Source organism: Trachemys scripta, chromosome 7 (assembly GCF_013100865.1).
Source record: "Trachemys scripta elegans isolate TJP31775 chromosome 7, CAS_Tse_1.0, whole genome shotgun sequence".
NCBI lineage: Eukaryota > Metazoa > Chordata > Testudines > Emydidae > Trachemys > Trachemys scripta.
Window position 1 is genome coordinate 53261293 of NC_048304.1, and position 18306 is coordinate 53279598.

Genomic DNA, 18306 nt, shown 5'->3' on the forward strand with positions numbered 1-18306 from the left:
GAAAGACCGACCCCTACAATAAGAAGTTAATGTCCCATTTACCCAGCAGTGTTCAAGCCTTTTGTTCAAGTCTTATTTCAAGCACAATGATGACACTGCTCTTCTGTCCATAAAGATAGTCTTTCCCATGGCAGAGACTGTGGATGGTAGCAAGAAATGAGAGTGATCACTCTGTCAATTACCCAGGGGAAGAATCAATATTCTTACCCCAGGAAAGAATTGGCCCAATGCAATTATTAAAACCCCCATTAAGAGGATGCAAGTAGAAAACTGTTTCAGTCACGTGTATAATAATACTCCTGGGGGGATTCTGCGGGACTGTGTGCCCACAGAAAATGCCCCCCCCCCCCATCCCCCCGCCCCAGCTTTCCTGTGTTTCTCTGCAGAAAAGGGCACCAAAGCAAAGGGAAGCCATGCTGGGATGGGGGGAGGTGAGCACCACCTCCTGGGTCCTAGTGCCAGTCATGCTCCCCCTTCTGTGTACTGGGAGCCCTCCTGTTTTCTATTCTGTGCAACAGTGAGTGCCTGCAGTGGAGCTGGGGGAAATGAGGGAAGGGGGGTGAGGAGAAGAGGCAGGGGGGGGAGAAAGGGGAGATGGAATGTGAGAGTAAGGGGAGGGGAGGTGGGGGGGAATGTGTGAGGGGGTGGAGAATGAAAGGGGATAGGGGAGTCGGGAGCCCGGCATGCGGCGTCCCCTCAGCAGCAGATGGGGCTCCCCCATTAAGCAGGCCCATTGAACCCTCACCCTGACAAGCCCTCCCTCCCAACATCTGTACCCCTCTGACGAGCCCCCCGCCCCACTGGTTCCCAACCAGCTGCACGTGGACCCCCACCCCATCAAGCCCCACTCCCCCAGCACTCAGACCCTCCCACTTTGTCCCCCACACCCAGCCTCGCCCCACCAAGCCCCATCCCCCCACACCCAGTCCCCCCCCCCCAACCACCTTCACTCGTAGAGTCCTATTGCCCCTGCACCCGGAACCCCCCCCCCCCAACGAGATCCTGTGTATCTAGATTCTCCACTGAGCCACCCGCACCCAGATTGCCCCACCCAGAAACCTCTCACCCCGTACCTGGATCCCCTCACACTAAGCCGATCCACACTTGGATCCTGCTGGGCTGAGCCTGCCCACCCACCCACATCTGGTACACAAGGAATAGGAAATTCTGAGGGGTTATGTCACACAGGGAAAATAAAGGGACTGAGGAGCAGGATTCTTCTTCCCTACAGTCAAAGCTTCCATTCTCCCACCTCCTCCCGCCACCCCGCTCTCCTTTCCAAGTGAAGCCAAAAGCTGTACTAGGAGGGGCAAGGGTTCTTGCTACCACTCCTCCTTCAGCAGCATTCGGAAGAGATACTGCTGCCTCCCCGCTGTGCTTGTGGGGGGCAGGCGTGCTGCCCCAAGCAAGGCAGGGAAACTGCTGAAATCCCATTTCAGGTCTCAGTGTTGTCAACTCTCCTGATTTTAGGGTCTTGCGATATTTGGTGCTTCTTACAACCCCAGCTGGTGGAGTCATGGGGCTACATGAGAGACTCTGTTTTTATTTAAAAAGTAAGTTTCTAGCCCTTGTTGTTGGGAGAGAAAAGCTTGAAAATCTGACCCCCTCCTCTGCCACAAAGGCTCCAAACTCAGGGGGCAAATGAGAACACAGAATTTTGAAGATCTCCTGGTATTTTTAAACTAATCTCATGATTTTTGAACTGGATTTTTGAACTGAACTGGATACTGCACCTAGATATCTGCTCCAAGAGAAGAATATTAACATTTCTTGGTGTCCATTGTTTATCTGCTCTACACTAGAGATGGGTCTAAGTCCAAATCTCAGATCCAATGAGCTTTAGGTTTATTGAGAGGAGTTGTTCAGATCTGGAACCAAACTTCTCACCTCAAACCCATCCCTCCCAGCACACACCATGCTAGCTTTGCATCTCTGCTTTTAAGAGCACAGTTCACAGAAGTATGTTTAAGCCAAAGATTTAGCAACTTCAAAAACAAAGTTATTGCAGCCAACTCTCTCACTGATTCCCGGTGCACAGACCAATCTGTCTGAGCTCCCATCTCTCTCTGAGATCCACGGGATGTGTCACGGCTCTTGGGGATTAGAGTGTCTTCACATAGCCTTATTCTTTTCTCATCCTTCCAAAAGCTTTTCTCATGTTTTGAAAGCAGAGTAGAAATTTGGAAGATTTTTTTGATGAGAGGGAGGCAAGGGGACAAAGCTGTCTGACCAGCTTCCCACATCCTCTCTCTCTCTCTGACTTTCCTAAAGCATTCCATACCTATGTAGTAATGCTGCCTAAATAAAGAAAAACAGGAGGTCACCAAAAGCCAACAAAGTTCAGCCATCTCCAACTAGAGATGGTTACGTTATAGACTATTGCTTCACACAGACTGCTAGTACACCCACAGCCTTATCAAAGGTCATACCAACAACACACCCACTCTCTATACTTTATGGCTTCTAAATCTCCATGGAGACAAATATACAAAATGGAAACAATTACATCACCCCATAGGACGTGAGCAACGCTGCCTAAGGAAACCTCGGGAAAGTTGATACATGTGGCTGACTGTTTCAGCCATCACCTGAATGCTGCTATTCACTCTCAGAAGTAACTAGAACATGTTTCTGCAGGTTATGTCTTATTTAAGACAAAACAAAAATCACTGTTCCGTTGTTAAGTTTACACAATTTTTGGTTAAAGGAGCCTTAAACCTTAAATTAACCTTAAACCTGAATCTTCCACTTAGATTTTTTGGGGATGTTCTAATATTTGTGCCTCAAAGTAGGAAGAGAGGATCCTTTGGGAAATGGGTCAGATCACCTGGAAATGACTGCAGCTTAGAACACTCTCGAAGCTGCTCTCACAGCCCATTTTATCTGCTTATTATTATTTGAATACAGACGCACCTAAAAGTGCAAACTGAGATCAGAGCCTCACTGTGCTGGCACTTCACAAACATAGTAAGAGACAGACCCTGCCCCAAAGAGCATGCACTCTAAATAGGCAAGACAAAGGATGGGGGAAAGGAAGTATTATTCCCCATTTTATAGATTGGGAAACTGAGTCACAAAGCGACTATGTGATTTGCCTAAGATCATTCATGGAGTCTATGGCAGGGCCAGGAATTTAACCCAGATCTTCCCGGTTCCAACTCATTACCTTAACCAGCAAGTCATTCTTCCTCTCCTATCTGGATCCCTATGAAACAGGGAAATGAAGCACAGAGGGCAGGTGGTTCTGTCCTTTCCACTGGGGCGGGGGGGGGGGGGGGTGAGAGGGGTAACTCAAGTGGAAACAGATGCTGAATGTGACACCCTTAAGATTTGGGTGAGAAGCACAAGTGAAATAATTGAGCAAATATACCAGTCATTTCCTTCCTCCAAAGTTAACAGTCACACCCAACACAGAACTACATCAGCTAGCTGACCCATCGCTACTGGAGGGTTACAGGCTTTTTTAGTAAAAGCTGGTTTTATCATCACTCTACGATGTGATACATATGCTACCACAGCCATAACTCTCTAGCTAAACTTCCCACAGTCCTAGCTATTCATTTGAATGATTGCTCTCTGTACATCCTAAGGCTGGACCTCTTGGAGACAATGAGAATCTTCTTCAAGGAGTTTTGGATCAGTCCCTAAATGAACCACATATAGTTGTGTATGTAATATGGGACCAAAACTAGTCATTCTGTTCAGTATATGGCCCCCACAATCATATGAACAAGTACTATGCTTCTGGCAGAGCAAAAAGCCACCTCAAAACACATGCTATCTATTCTGCAAGTGAATAAATGAAAGTTCTATATCTAACTATTGCTAAGAATAATTTACTCATTATTTTTAATTATGAGTAAGCTATAATGATAGTTGCTTCTAAGATTCTGCATGTCCAACAAAAACATCTACTCACCCAACAAAAGTAAAATAAAATAACTTGTACAATGATGTTGGTAAAAAGTTAAATCATCATTTTATTAGGCCTATGCTGGTAAAATTCTTGAAAGTTTTGCAAGGCTGGCATAGACAGCATGATTTGCTCAGGGTATGATGATGGATAAAAAACCCCATTTGCAACAGGCAAGATCATGAAGTCTAATTTGCTATTCTATACACAGAGCCCCCAAGTTAGCCAACCTGGCATGTTTGCTATATTTCCTGGAGAAATTAGCACTTTCAAGTTGACATTGCAGTCACACAGTGTCTACGTTGCAAAGTATCACTTGCAGCAGTCATTGAATGGGGTACGGACAAAACCCCCTAAGGTTTATTAAAAGCGGGTGTTATTCATGTCATTATTCTTTTTTTCTTGGCAGATTGGCTCGAGACATTTAAAGAGGCGCTGGCAAGCTCAGTGGGCTCTTCCGATTATGGGTTGGATTGCAGAACTCTTCCCTCACTGTGCCAGTTTGTCCTGCTCGCATACTAAAGGAGAGAGGGTGATTTATCCAGTGCCTCAATTTGTTAAGACTGCTGCAGCTGGCTCCACTTTTAAACAGGCTCTAAGAGGAGAGTGATGACAAACCTGATGTGAAGATTAAGCCTAGAGACACTGGAAGTAACCCTTTAATCCAGGGTTGCCCATATTTTGCCAGGACGTATCTAGTGGGGTCCCACAGCTGTCTGTCCTAGATCAGGTACTATTCAATATTTTCATTAATGACTTGGATAATGGAGTGAAGAGTATGCTTATAAAACTTGCAGATGACACCAAGCTGGGAGGGGTTGCAAGCACTTTGGAGGACAGGATTAGAATTCAAAGTAACCTTGATAAATTGGAGAATTAATTGGTCTGAAACCAACAAGATGAAGTTCAATATGGACACATGCAAAATACTTCACTTAGAAAGGAAAAATCAAATGCACACATACACAATGGGGAATAACTGGCTAGGCAGTAGTACCACTAAAAAGGATCTGGGGGTTAGAGTGGATCAAAAGTTGAATCTGAGCCAAAAATGTGATGCTGTTGCAAAAAAGACTAATATTCTTGGGTGTATTAACAGGAGTGTTTTATGTAAGACATGGGAGGTAATTGTTCTGCTCTACTCAGCACTTGTGAGGCCTCAAGATGGGAGTATCGTGTCCAATTCCGAGTACCAAACTTCAGCAAAGATGTGGACAAAATTGAGGGAGTCCAGGGGAGAGCAACAAAAATGAATAAAGGTTTAGAAAACCTGACCTGTGAGGAACGGTTAAAAAAATGTTCATATTTAATCTTGAGAAGAGATCTGATAACAGTCTTCAAATATGGTAAGGGCTGTCAAAGAGGACAGGAATCTATTGTTCTCAATGTCCACTGAAGGAAGGAAAAGAAGAAAGCAGCAAGAGAGATTTAGGTTGGAACATAGAAAACGCTTTCTAACTTTACTATAAGGTTAGTTAAGCTCTGTAACAAGGGAGGTTGTGGAATCCCCATCACGGGAGGTTTTTAAGAACAGGTTAGACCTACCACCTGTGAGGGATAGTCTGGTATACTTGGCCCTGCCTCAATGACCTCTCCTGATCCCTTCTAGCCCTCCATGTCTCGGAGAGCTGCATCAGCAGGCAGTTGGTAGCCGAGGGCTGAAAATCAAAGGGGCACACCCATAATGTTTGCTTTCACTTAGAGCTTTCTTTATAAGCCAATAGAAACTGCTTGCCTGAGTTCTTAAGCAATAAAAACCTGCAGTTGAACTTGGATCAACTTTTTTGTCCTGTGCTTACAGGAACAAGAAAGCTGAAGGCTGCACCTCAGGACTACACAGTCCCTATGCGGTCTATTCAGGGGTTTATACTGTGTTCATCACCAAAGTTCCTGAGAACCCCTTGGTCTGCCCCTGCTTTAAACTGAAAAGAGTCCACACCTCTAGGCATTTTTAAGTGATTTACAAAACAGAGAGAGGTTGGTGGCAAAACAACTATGTAGGTAAATTCAACAGCCAGTATAAGCTCAGCAATAGTTCTCGCATAGCCTTGGATTTAACTCTTGCTTCATTTAAGAGAGGAAGCATTAGCCAAGCACTGAGGTTATCCTTGCTTTTACAGAAGTGCTGGGGGATCTTTAGTACTTCGAGGGTCATGTCTGCCCACCTCTTCCAAAGGATGGAGTTTATACAATATTCTATAGTGCTGCAATGCAGTGTCAGAGCATGCTACGAGACTAGCCCCAGCCAAGGTGGCCAAGTTACAAGCTCCAGCTCTGAACTTCTCCAGTGTTTGGAGGTAGGAAAGCGTGAATCCAGGTGGTTTGGGCCCCAGCTCTCCATAACTCACAGGCTAGAAACCCACCAGAGAACCCATAGCCATAATGTCCACCTCTGCCTTATCCCCTCCCAACCTACCAGCTTATGTGGCTTGCTGTAGCTTTACTTGTCTCAGCCACTTGAGGAGTTGACTGGGAGAAGTGCTACAGCAAGTTCTGTACATCAGCTGCTAGCCTACCATGAACACTGATCCCCTCCGAGCCTGGCATGGAACAGGGAAAAAGATGAGATCCAGGACAGTTCCTGGGCAAATAGCTCCAAGTTACTGCATCAAGATGGTCTTATTCTATACAAAGGCTCGTTTTGTGGTACAAGTTTACCACATAAATGTAGCAGGACAAATTAGTATTTTCCTGGTTACACAATGAACTATTCTCACATTCTAATTTCGCTAAAAAAAACCCTCAAACATGGTAAGTTCTAGGACCAGATTCTGATCATTATATTGGTGCAAATCCAGAGCAACTCCTCTGATTTCACTGCAGTTACTCCACATTTACACACGTGTAACCATCTGAATTTGGCTCAAAAAATTCTTTGGGGATTGGACACCAGGAGCTATGTGAAACCGGGCCTCTGCTAACAGAGCCAAATCACAGCCAAAGGCAGAGGCTGAAAATAACAATGGGAAATTTTGTTTTTAAAGCTGTCAATCCCCAAGGTTTATTTGTATCTCCTGGCATGAAACCAAACAAAGGCTTCTCCTCCCTGCCACAAATGGACAGTGATGCAAAATGGGCACATTATCTTTGTATAGGATGGGTTATAAACACTTAGGTCTAGATCCTCCAAGACATTTAGGCTTCTAGCTTTCAATGATTTTCACGGAAGTTAGGAGCCAAAATACATTTGAGGATTGGCCTTCATATATTAAGTCTGACCCCACTTAGTGCACTTTGTCATGCTAATAAAGGGGGAAAGGCACTAATGGGAGTTGGAGGTCTTCATCCCATTGACTTCCAAAGGAACCTCACTGCCTTTGTCCCCTAAAATTGACTGAAATTGAATTGAAACAGGCCACTAGCATGCTTCAAAACCCGTGTCCTCAAATGGACTATGCACACCACAAAGGAACTGAAACCGTGGCACTCCCCCATCTTCAAAGCTTTCCCATTAGTCAGTATCCCTGCATTTTTAGCATAAATGAGTCATTGTGAGAATGAATCATTTGTCTCCCACCCTGCCTTGGGGCCTCTCTTATCTAGGAAAGCCAATAAGCTTAGCAATGATTAAGATTAAAGTGTTCAAACTATTATTTATGGCCTATATTCTGTTGCACCCGCTGTGTGATAGGCACTGTTCACATATACACATAGTCCCTGCCCCAAACAGCTCACCATTGGTAAGTCATTTAGATAAGTTCTTCAGGGCAGCACCTAGAGAAGGGGTGAGCAAACTTTCTGGCCTAAGGGGCATATCTGGGTATGGAAATTGTATGGGGGAGGGGGGCCATGAATGCTCACGAAATTGGGGATTGTGGTGCAGGAGGGGGTGAGGGCTCTGGGGTGGGGCTGGGGATGAAGGGTTGGGGGTGCAGGAGGATGCTTTTGGCTGGGACCATGAGGTTTGAGAGCAGGAGAGGACCAGGGCTGGGGTAGGGAGTTGGGGGTCAGGGGTGCAAGCTCCGAGCGGTGCTTACTTCAAGCAGCTCCCAGAAGCAGCAGCATGTCCCCCATCCAGCTCCTAAACGGAGGCACGGCCAGACAGCTCTGCACACCGCCCCATCCATGGGTGCCGCCCCTGCAGCTCCCATTGGCTGCGGTTCCTGGCCAATGGGAGCTGCAGGGACAGCGCTTGGGGCGGGGGCTGCATGCGGAGCCCCCAGGCTGTCCCTACACATAGGAGCCAGAGCGGGAACATTCCGCTGCTTCCAGGAGCCACGGGGAGCGGGGCAAGCCCCCAATCTCGTTCCCTGGCAGGAGCTCAAGGGCCGGCTTAGAACATCTGGCGGGCCGGATGCAGTCCCCAGGCCATAGTTTGCCCACCCCGACCTAGAGCAATTCTGAGGCTATAGAATGATGTCTGGGACCTAACAACATTCCAGGCTACGCCATATTCCAAAGCCAGCCTGAGGCTGCTAGCTCCTTGAGGCAGGGCCTGTCTCTCTCACTAGACCAGATGAGTGCCTAGCACATCATGGGCAGTATGGCAAAAATGAGTACAAAGAAAACACAAGGCTCTTTCCAAATCCAGCTCATCATGCACCACATCAAGCCTCGTTAAGAGCTCAGCTGGGCCACAGCAGAGTTCAGAATAAGGACTAGCTCACTCTCCCTCACAGAGATCATAGAATCATAGAATATCAGGGTTGGAAGGGACCTCAGGAGGTCATCTAGTCCAACTCCCTGCTCAAGGCAGGACCATCCCCAACTAAATCATCCCAGCCAGGGCTTTCTCAAGCTGGACCTTAAAAACCTAGCACTATCACAGCTAGTCTGCTCGCTCTTTGAAGATTTGAGGCCACTGTTTCCACTGAAATCAGCTGGAGCTAGAGATGCTTAGCACAGCTGAGAATCAGGTCATATGCCACTCTAGGACAGGGCACAGTGAGGAAACAACAAATAGCACAAGCCCATTATTACTTACCTGGGGTTGAGATGCTAGATTCATCTTGTATGGATTGGGCTTTCCCTCCTCTGTCACCAGAGGGGACCAGACTTTGGATTCCGTTCTGCAATACAGGAACATTAACGATGGTTAATTTGATAGTTTTCTTTCCTTGGTTCAGTTATGGGGATTCAATTAAATGGTTTTTAAACCATTCAGAAACAGGAATCTCAGCACCACAAGGGAAGGGCAAGGGCTGGAAAATATTCCACACAAAATACTGGAAAAGTCAATCTGCACGGGTAGATTGTGGTGGGGAGGAAGAAAACTGCAGTGTAAACTAAAAACTGTTAAAATCACAAGCTCTCCCCTTAAAATCCTAAGGGTTTTCCTTGTCCTGCTTGCAGGCTAGGGGGCTCTGAAGGAAGCATGCAGTCTGTGTTCTCAGTCTGCAGCGATTCAGCACAGGCATGCTTCTGTTTTAGCCAGGGAACAGCTTGCTTTGTCTCTCTCTGTTTTTGGCTACAGTACATTTTTCTGGATTCTTCTAAGTAAAGTAGTGTTATATTGCAACCTTCCAACTAGAGTATTTTATGTTTTTATTTAAATTCTGTGTATATACCACAAACATAACAAGTTCAAGAACCATTTGCTAGTGAATCCTGTATTAAGTGACCAACTCCAAAGACTGACAAAAAAGGTGGCCTAATAGAGGTGGGCTGAGAACTTTCCTTTAAAACTGGAGGGGAGCCTACAGATGTCTAGGTCTTTTTGACTGGATACCAAAAATGTGTTTTTATATTTAAAAAACCCAAATATGTAAAAACCTTTGAAATATGGCATTTTAGCATAAGAACATGAAGTGTTACATAGAACTGTGCAAAGTGCAGAAACTCCTGCACACAAAGTCTCCTGATTTGATCACATGTCCTGTGGTATTTGGCATTTAAAAAAAGAAAAAGAAAAAGAAAAAACAGCTCCTAGATTCAAGTGATTACATGAGGCTCCCAGCTTTTATTTTAATAAAAGTTAAGTTTCTAGCCCTCATGGTTGGGGAGAAAAGTTTGAAAATATGACACCACCACCCAAGGCAAATAAATACTCCACATTTATTATTTTTTTAATTCTCATGTTTTTTGGGGGACTAACTCATGATTTTTGAGTGCTTGTGGTTGTGAAGCAGTTCTGCCAATCAGCTAGGAGACGGTGCTACTGTGCCTGGGCACAATTCTGGATAGCTGGAGTGAGCGGGAGAGGTTAAACACTGTGAAATGGCTTGGGGACCTAGGTTGGGGTGATCCCTTATTAAGAGGGAGAGGGCTTACAATCACAGGGTTCATGGTATAGAAGAGAGGAAGGCACCAGATGGAAGAGTTCTGATCCAGCTCTGAACGCGTTTGCATCAGACCCATCCCTAGCATGGTCACTACTAACCGAATGAGCCAGGGATGTGAGGAAGAAGCATTTTTGACAACAGAAGTTACCAGAATTTCCAATAACGATGGCCAGAAATCATTCCAGCAAACATTCCAGCAACGTGTTATAAACAGTAAGGTACATCTACACTGCAACAACAGACCATTGGCATGGCTGAGCTTAGCCCCACAAGCCTGGGCCAGCCAGTGGGGCTAAAAATTGCAGTGTCGACATTTGGAGTCGGGCTGGGGGAAGTCACACGAGGGGGTTGGGTCTCAGAGCCTGGGCTCCAGCCCAAGCCCTAACGTCTACACTGTTGTCACTGCAATTTTTAGCTCCACAGCCTGGGCCCCGTGAGACCAAATCAGCTGACCCCAGGCTCTGAGACCGGTGCCATGGGGTTTTTATTGCAGTGTAGACATACCCCAAGTGCCTGATGCTGTGACCCTTATTCATGGGAGCAGTTCCTTTGACTTCAGGGTGATAATCCACATGAGTAAGGGCTGTTTGAGTCATTAGGAATAGCTGGGAGGCAGTACTATTCATGTCTTTTCTTCAGGCACATATTGAATACACAGAGTATGTGTTATATCCTTATGCTGGCCTGTCCAAAATTCTAATCTTTTTGTATATAAAAGAATGTTACTGTTGATTAAACAGAGGCCTCTTGAGGGCTTATAAAATGATCTGTCAGACTCCATCCCTGGGATAGAGTGAGAACTCCAAGAACCCAGGGAGGTATTTCCACTGTGGATTGACTGGATTATTTGTAAGTTTCCCCAAACCAGCCTGCTGTGCAAATAAAGATTAGGAATACAGTAGCCCCTAGGTTTTAAAAGATCTTAAAACATAGAGTAAATACAAACTAATGATTATGGCTCAGGACATAGCCATCCACAGTCCTGGGCCTGAGAAGTCTTAGATTCTCTCTGCCCCAGCCTTCCCATATTTAACTGCCCCATCGGGATGTTGTGAGGCTTACATTTGTTAATGTTATATGTGGAATTCTTTTCTGAAAAATTTCCCCAATTTTTTAAAATTTAAAATAGTTAAAATGTTTTCAAACATTTCTGTCAGTTCAAGAACTGGTTTAAAAAAAGGGGGAAATTGTGGCAATTTCACTGAGATTTTTCCAGTTTTTATTCAAATTTGGAAATTCCACATGGCTGATAAACTCTTCAGAAGAGTTTTAAAAAATGTGTCCTGTTCTGACAAGAACCATTTTGCATCTGCAGTGGCAAACTCTACCTTTTAGATACCTAATTGCCCAACTGCACCCACAAATTAGATCCTTGAGTATTGAAATAGGATTTGCATATGCTATTAATACAGATGTTGGGAACAAACCTCTTTAAAAATCAGGCCTGTAATCAGGGGTGCAAAGGGGTGGGAAACAGAAGAGAGTGACTACAGGGCCACATTCATTGCAGAGGAAATACCACGGACTTACACAAGGGATGAATTTGGCCCATATCATTTAACAAGCCGCTTCCCATTGCCATTCAGTTTAAAAAAAGAAAAGAAAACCAAAATCTACAAGCCCACCACTCTTTCTCCTCCCTTAGTGATAGAGAGCTCTCCTGGGTATAGCATCTACCTCCTGTTAACATCTATAGTACACAGAACATTAAACATTAGAAATCCAATACACTGGAAACGCCTCATATAGAAGTAGGAAGTCGGTCTCATGTTGGGCCAGTTTAGTGCAGTATGCAAACTCCAATCCAGGGATAGAGAACCTCTTTCTACAAGGCAGGATAGTTAAAAAAAACAAAAAAAAAACAAAAAAAAAATGTTTCATTGCAAGGGTCCATCTGTACCACTAATACATCACCACCTGGCTTATATGAGAGAGTTGGCTTTTAATGGGAGTTTCGGGCACCCAAAAAATACAGAATGAAGTTTGCTATACAGCCTGACCAAAATACAACCACCTCCAAAATGGAGGTTGGCAGTCAACCAGTGCACAGTCACTGGGGATGGAGAAGTTTTGGCCAGAAGACAGAACCCCTCCCCTTATAAACAAAGAAATAAGATCTTTAATGATCATATAGACCAGATGGGACCTCTGTTTTCATCTCACCTGAAAAACAAGATACACCTCTATCCCGATATAACACTGACCTCAGGAGCCAAAAACTCTTACCGCGTTATAGGTGAAACCGCGTTATATCAAACTTGCTTTGATCCGCTGGAGCCCTGCTTTACCGCGTTCTATCCGAATTCGTATTATATCGGAGTAAAGGTGCACATCACAAATTGCATGGAATTAAAATAAGCTACCCAGAATGGATGAAAAGCCAAGCTGATATTGGCAGAATATGAACCCTAGTTCCAAATCTGTAGGTATTTCAAATGATTCTTGGACTATTAAAGATATCCTTTAATACTAATTATCACGGGTGCTAAATCCTAATAGGACTGGCCTATTTCCAATATAGACTCCCTTCTCCAAGCTCTCAATAATAATGTTGTCCTGCATCAGCATCAGACTACCAAAATATGGGAGCATTAAGATGCTTTACAAGGCAGATAAAGTTCTCTTCAGCAGAGCTTGGCAAACATTTTTTGGCAAAGAGTAATTTCAACAAAAAGTTTTTTTTGGGGGGGGGGGGCTCTAAAGCTTTGCAAATTTGGGTGGAATTTAAAAAAAAAAAATCCAAAACTATTTTGTTAAGTTTTAGAAAAAAGTCAAAACATTTCATTTTGACCATTTCAAAACATCTTGTTTTCATTTTTTTATTTCAAAACAGTATTGCATTTTGAAATTTGGCCAAAGTAAAACAAACACACGCACATGCAAGGGTGAAAAACAACAACCAACCAAACTAAAATGAAAGATTTGGGAGGAAACATTGTTTCAAGTCAACCCAAATGTTTCAAGCAACTCAAAACAATTTTTTTTATTTTGAGTTTTTGAGCTAATGAAAAGTAAAAAAAAAAAAATCTATTCTCTGAAATTTTTTTCCAGTTTGGTCCCTAGACCAAATAATCAATTGTTCCCTCAGCCCTAATCTTCAAGGCAAGCCATATATCAACATGAGACAAAATTCTCCCCTTTGAGTCAGCGGATCTGACTAAGGCCTTGGCTACACTTGTGAGTTGCAGCGCTGTAAAGCCGCCCCCAGCGCTGTAACTCACTCCTCGTCCACACTGGCAGGGCACTTGCAGCGGTGTACCCAAGGAGATACAGCGCTGTAGGTACTCCACCTCCCCGAGAGGAATAGCGAATATTGTGCTGCCGCTGCAGCGCTGCGGCGCCAGTGTGGCCGCCCAATGCGCTGTGAATGGCCTCCAGAATTATTCGGCAGTATCCCACAATGCCTGTTCTAGCCACTCTGGTCATCAGTTTAAACTCTACTGTCCTGGCCTCAGGCAACCAACCATGTGACCCGCCCTTTACATTCCCTGGGAATTTTAAAAATCCCCTTCCTGTTTGCTCAGCCCGGTGTGGTGTGGAGTGCTATCAGCAAATCTTTCCAGGTGACCATGCCTCCACACGCCAAGTGAGCCCCAGCATGGAGCAATGGCGAATTGCTGGACCTCATCAGTGTTTGGGGGGAGGAAGCTGTCCAGTCCCAGCTGCGCTCCAGCCATAGGAATTACGATACCTTCGGGAAGGTATCAAAGGACATGATGGAAAGGGGCCATGACCGGGACCCCCTGCAGTGCAGGATTAAAGTGAAGGAGCTGCAGAGTGCCTACTGCAAAGCCCGCAATGCAAACGGACGCTTGGGTGCTCCCCCCCTCAACCTGCCGATTCTATAAAGAGCTGGATGCGATACTTGGGGTTAACCCCACCTCCACTCCGAGCACCACCATGTACACTTCAGACCCAGTGGGGGTGGGGGGGAGAGAGGAGGAAGAGGAGGAGGAGGAAAACGGGAGTGATGGTGGTGGGCCGGATGGAGACACTCCGGAATCCCTGGAGCCATGCAGCCAGGAGCTCTTCTCGAGCCATGAGGAAGGACGGTAGCCATGCAGCCAGTCGCAGCAGCCGGTACTTGGTGGAGGACAAACAGAAGAGCAGGTTCCCGGTAAGCGTTTTTTTTTTTCAGGAAGGAATTTTTTTGGTGCTGGCTCTTTGGACGAGGAGGGTTAGGCATGCATGCCTAGATGCGGAATAGTGCATTGATGTGGTTTATCACATCGTGGTAATCGGCCTTGGTAATCTCCTCGAATGCCTCATCCAGAACGTGTGCAATGCGCTTGCACAGGTTTAATCGGGAGAGCCACCGTGGTCCTTGTCCCAGCCAGGCTAACGTGTCCACGCCACTGTGCCGCGAGGGGACCATTGCTGCACACAGGCAAGCTACATATGGGCCAGGGTGGAAGCCGCATTGCAGTAGAAGACCCTCCCTTGCTTCCCAGGTCACCCTCAGCAGCGAGATATCGTCCAGGACAAACTCCTGTGGAAAATGTTGGGCAGTGTAGCTGCCCCCTGAAGCTGTTGGCTCTCCCCAAGGCACAGAAACCCAGAGGACAGTGCAGCCCTGAAACAATCAGTCCCCCTTACTCACCATTTTGAGGCTCCCATGGGATGTGTGTGCTCTGTTTCACATTATGCAATTGTGCAGACCCTGTGTGTTTTCTACTCCTTAAGTGCGGGGGAAATCATTACTCTGTCTGGCATAAACAATGCTGCCTCTGTTAAATGTTGCATTTTGCCTATACAGCAGCATCAACCTTGAGACCTCAGCCGTCCCTCTTATCGCCTGCTCAGAGACTGCAAAGACTCAGGAAGAGACCGCGAAAAAGCAAAGACGACATGCTGCAAGAAGTGATGTGGCAATCTATTAAAGAGAATGAGAAAGCACAGAACTGGAGGGAGAGAGAAAGCAGGATCCGCCAGGAAAACGCAGCGCACCGGCAGGCAAAGCACCGCACACCGGCAGCAAAGCACGGATCGGCTCATAAGCATCTTGGAGCGCCAAGCAGACGCTATCCAGGAGCTCAAAGCCATGCAGAAAGAGGAGCAGTACCGCAAACGCCATCCCCCCCCTACAGCCCTTGTCCCAAAACTCTTTCCGTTGTGCCCCACTGTCACCTCCAACCCACTTTCCCCAACTTCCGTGTTCTTCACACCACCTGCTGCCTCCAACACCAGTATCTTCACCACCCAGCCCTGAAAACCACGACCCTTACCCTCTGCACTCAACCCCCATCATCATGCAGTATAGCTATCCTGAAGTGCAGCACTCACTGCACAGCACACCAGGCAGGACATACGTGAATCTGTGATTGTGCCGTTTCCCACTCCACCCCCTTGTTTTCTTTTCAATAAATGGATTTTTTGGCTTTGAAAACATTCTTTATTATTGCATAAACTAAAAGATTCCTTAGCCCAGGAAATAAACAGGCACTGCAAGTCTGCTTAACAAACACGGATTCCTAAAGATTGGAACTACTGCACTTCACTCCCGTGCAGGGCACCATATATCACTGCTGGTCTTCAGCCTCAAATTGCTCCCTCAAGGCATCCCTAATCCTTGCAGCCCCGCGCTGGGTCCCTGTAATAGCCCTGCTCTCTGGCTGTGCAAATTCAGCCTCCAGGTGTTGAACCTCGGAGGTCCATGCCTGAGTGAAGCTTTCACCCTTCCCTTCACAAATATTATGGAGGGCACAGCATGCGGATATAACCGCAGGGATGCTGTTTTCGGCCAAGTCCAGCTTCCCATACAGAGATCGCCAGCGGGTCTTTAAACGGCCAAAGGCACACTCCACAGTCATTCGGCACTGGCTCAGCTGTAGTTGAACCATGCCTTGCTGCTGTCAAGGCTCCCTGTGTAGGGTTTCATGAGCCACAGCATTAACGGGTAAGCGGGATCTCCAAGGATCACAATGGGCATTTCGACTCCTCCTACCATGATCTTCCACTCTGAGAAAAAAGTTCCGGCCTGCATCTTCCTGAACAGCCAAGTGTTCTGAAAGATGCATGAGTCATGCACCTTTCTGGGCCAGCCTGTGTTAATGTCAATGAAACGCCCACGGTGATCCACAAGCGCCTGGAGAACCATAGAGAAATACCCCTTCCGATTAACGTACTCGGATCCTAGGTGGGGTGGTGCCAGAATAGGAATGTGCATCCCATCTATCGCCCCTCCACAGTTAGGGAACTCCATTTGTGCAAAGCCATCCACTATTTCCTGCACGTTACCCAGAGTCATGGTTCTTCCGAGTAGGATGCGATTAATGGCCTTGCAAACTTGCATCAACACGATTCCAATGGTCGACTTTCCCACTCCAAACTGGTTTGCGACTGACCGGTAGCTGTCTGGAGTTGCCAGCTTCCAGATTGCAATAGCCACCTGCTTCTCCACTGGCAGGGCAGCTCTCAATCTCATATCCTTGCACCGCAGGGTGAGGGCAAGCTCCTCACACAGTCCCATGAAAGTGGCTTTTCTCATCCAAAAGTTCTGCAGCCACTGCTCATCATTCCAGACTTCCATGACGATGTGATCCCACCACTCGGTGCTTGTTTCCCGAGCCCAAAAGTGGCATTCCACGGTGCTGAGCATGTCCGTGGGGAATGCCACAAGCAATTTCGTGTCGTACGCGTTACGCGGCTTGATAGCATCATCGGACTCCTCACTCTCACTGTCACTTTGGATCTTAAGGAATAGTTCAACAGCCAAACGTGATGTGCTGGCGAGATAAGTCAGCATACGCCTCAGCAGTTCAGGCTCCATTTCCTGCAGACAGATCGCGCTGCACAGAAACCGCTGAAAGATAGCACCAAAGGTGGATGGAAACAAAGGGATTTCTGGGATGCAAAGCGATGCATCACGGGGCGTTGGGACAGGACCCAGAATGCCCCGCACCCACGCCCCCTTCCCACAACCCACGGCGCCAGAATGGGAAGAGGTGCTCTGTGGGATAGCTGCCCATAATGCACTGCTCCCAATAGCGCTGCAATTGCCGCAAATGTGGCTACGACAGTGCGCTGACAGCTGTCAGTGTGGACAGACTGCAACGCTTTCCCTACTCAGCTGCACAAAGTCAGGTTTAACTCACAGCGCTGTACATCTACAAGTGTAGCCAAGGCCTGACATTCCACTGTACCTACAACACACAGGACTCCTGGATCCATGCATGAGATGAGACAGCAGAGAGCCTAGCTCAGGTACACAGACCACAGAAGGTAAGTTTGGCGTTAAAGACAAACTACTTTATGCAACTATCAGATTTGCCTTCACATTAAAAAGAAAACATTTTGATTTCCAAGTCTGCAACCATCCCGATTTGTCACTGGATATAAATAGAAACAGCAAGGTCATCCCCAGCTTCACTTTCTATCCAAGTTAAAAGTTATCAAAACAAAAAGGTTAAATAGTCAACATTTTTATCCCTCTGTGGCCTGTGAGGATAAAGTTTCCCTTTGTCTTCACAACAGCTGCTACAAAATCCTTCGGTCAATCACTCAGTGAGCAATTTACGGCACCAGATAAGGTGTGAAGAGGAGAGAATTTAGCACTAACAGGTTTTAAAGAGTGAATTCTTCTAACAGATTTAAGTGAAGGCCTTCTCCAGCTACACACTATAGAGTATATAAATAAAGTCTGTGCAGTTGGATGACTGGTTAGATTAGTAATCGGCAACAAGAGCCTCTTACTAATAAATAAAAACAACAAGGAGTCCTTGTGGCATCTTAGAGACTAACAAATTTATTTGGACATAAGCTTTCGTGGGCCAAAACCCACTTCATCGGATGCATGGAGTGAAAAATTCAGTAGGCAGGTATAAATACATTAGGGTTACCATATTTTGTGCCTCCAAATGGAGGACACTCCACGGCCCACGGCCCCGCCCCAACCTCTCCCCCTCCCCAAAGTCTCTGCCCCCTCCCCTGCTTCCCGCGAATATTTGATTCGCGGGAAGCCTGAAGCAGGTAAGGGGGTGTGTGGGGGGAGGAGGCACGGCCCAGGCTGGCCCCCCGGCGGCTCCAGCCTGGGTCGGCTGGGGCCCTGGGGTGCCGGCCCCGGCCGACCACCCCCGGCCCGCCCAGCACTGCCGGCCCCCGGCGGCCCGGCGCACCCCCCGGCTCCCAGCCCCGGCTCCCCGACTCCCGGCCCGGCTCCCCGCGGGCCCGGCT

At 46.7% G+C, this 18306-nt stretch overlaps 1 protein-coding gene across 3 annotated transcripts in view; it reads right to left on the reverse strand.

The window, feature by feature from the left end:
* PDLIM1 (PDZ and LIM domain 1) overlaps positions 1-18306 on the reverse strand; it is an 88077-nt gene that overhangs the window by 19990 nt on the left and 49781 nt on the right. For all 3 annotated transcript variants that reach the window (XM_034775993.1, XM_034775992.1, XM_034775994.1), the window contains exon 3: positions 8838-8922. In XM_034775993.1, coding sequence (XP_034631884.1) covers positions 8838-8922 — 85 coding nt within the window. The remainder of the gene's footprint in view (positions 1-8837; positions 8923-18306) is intronic.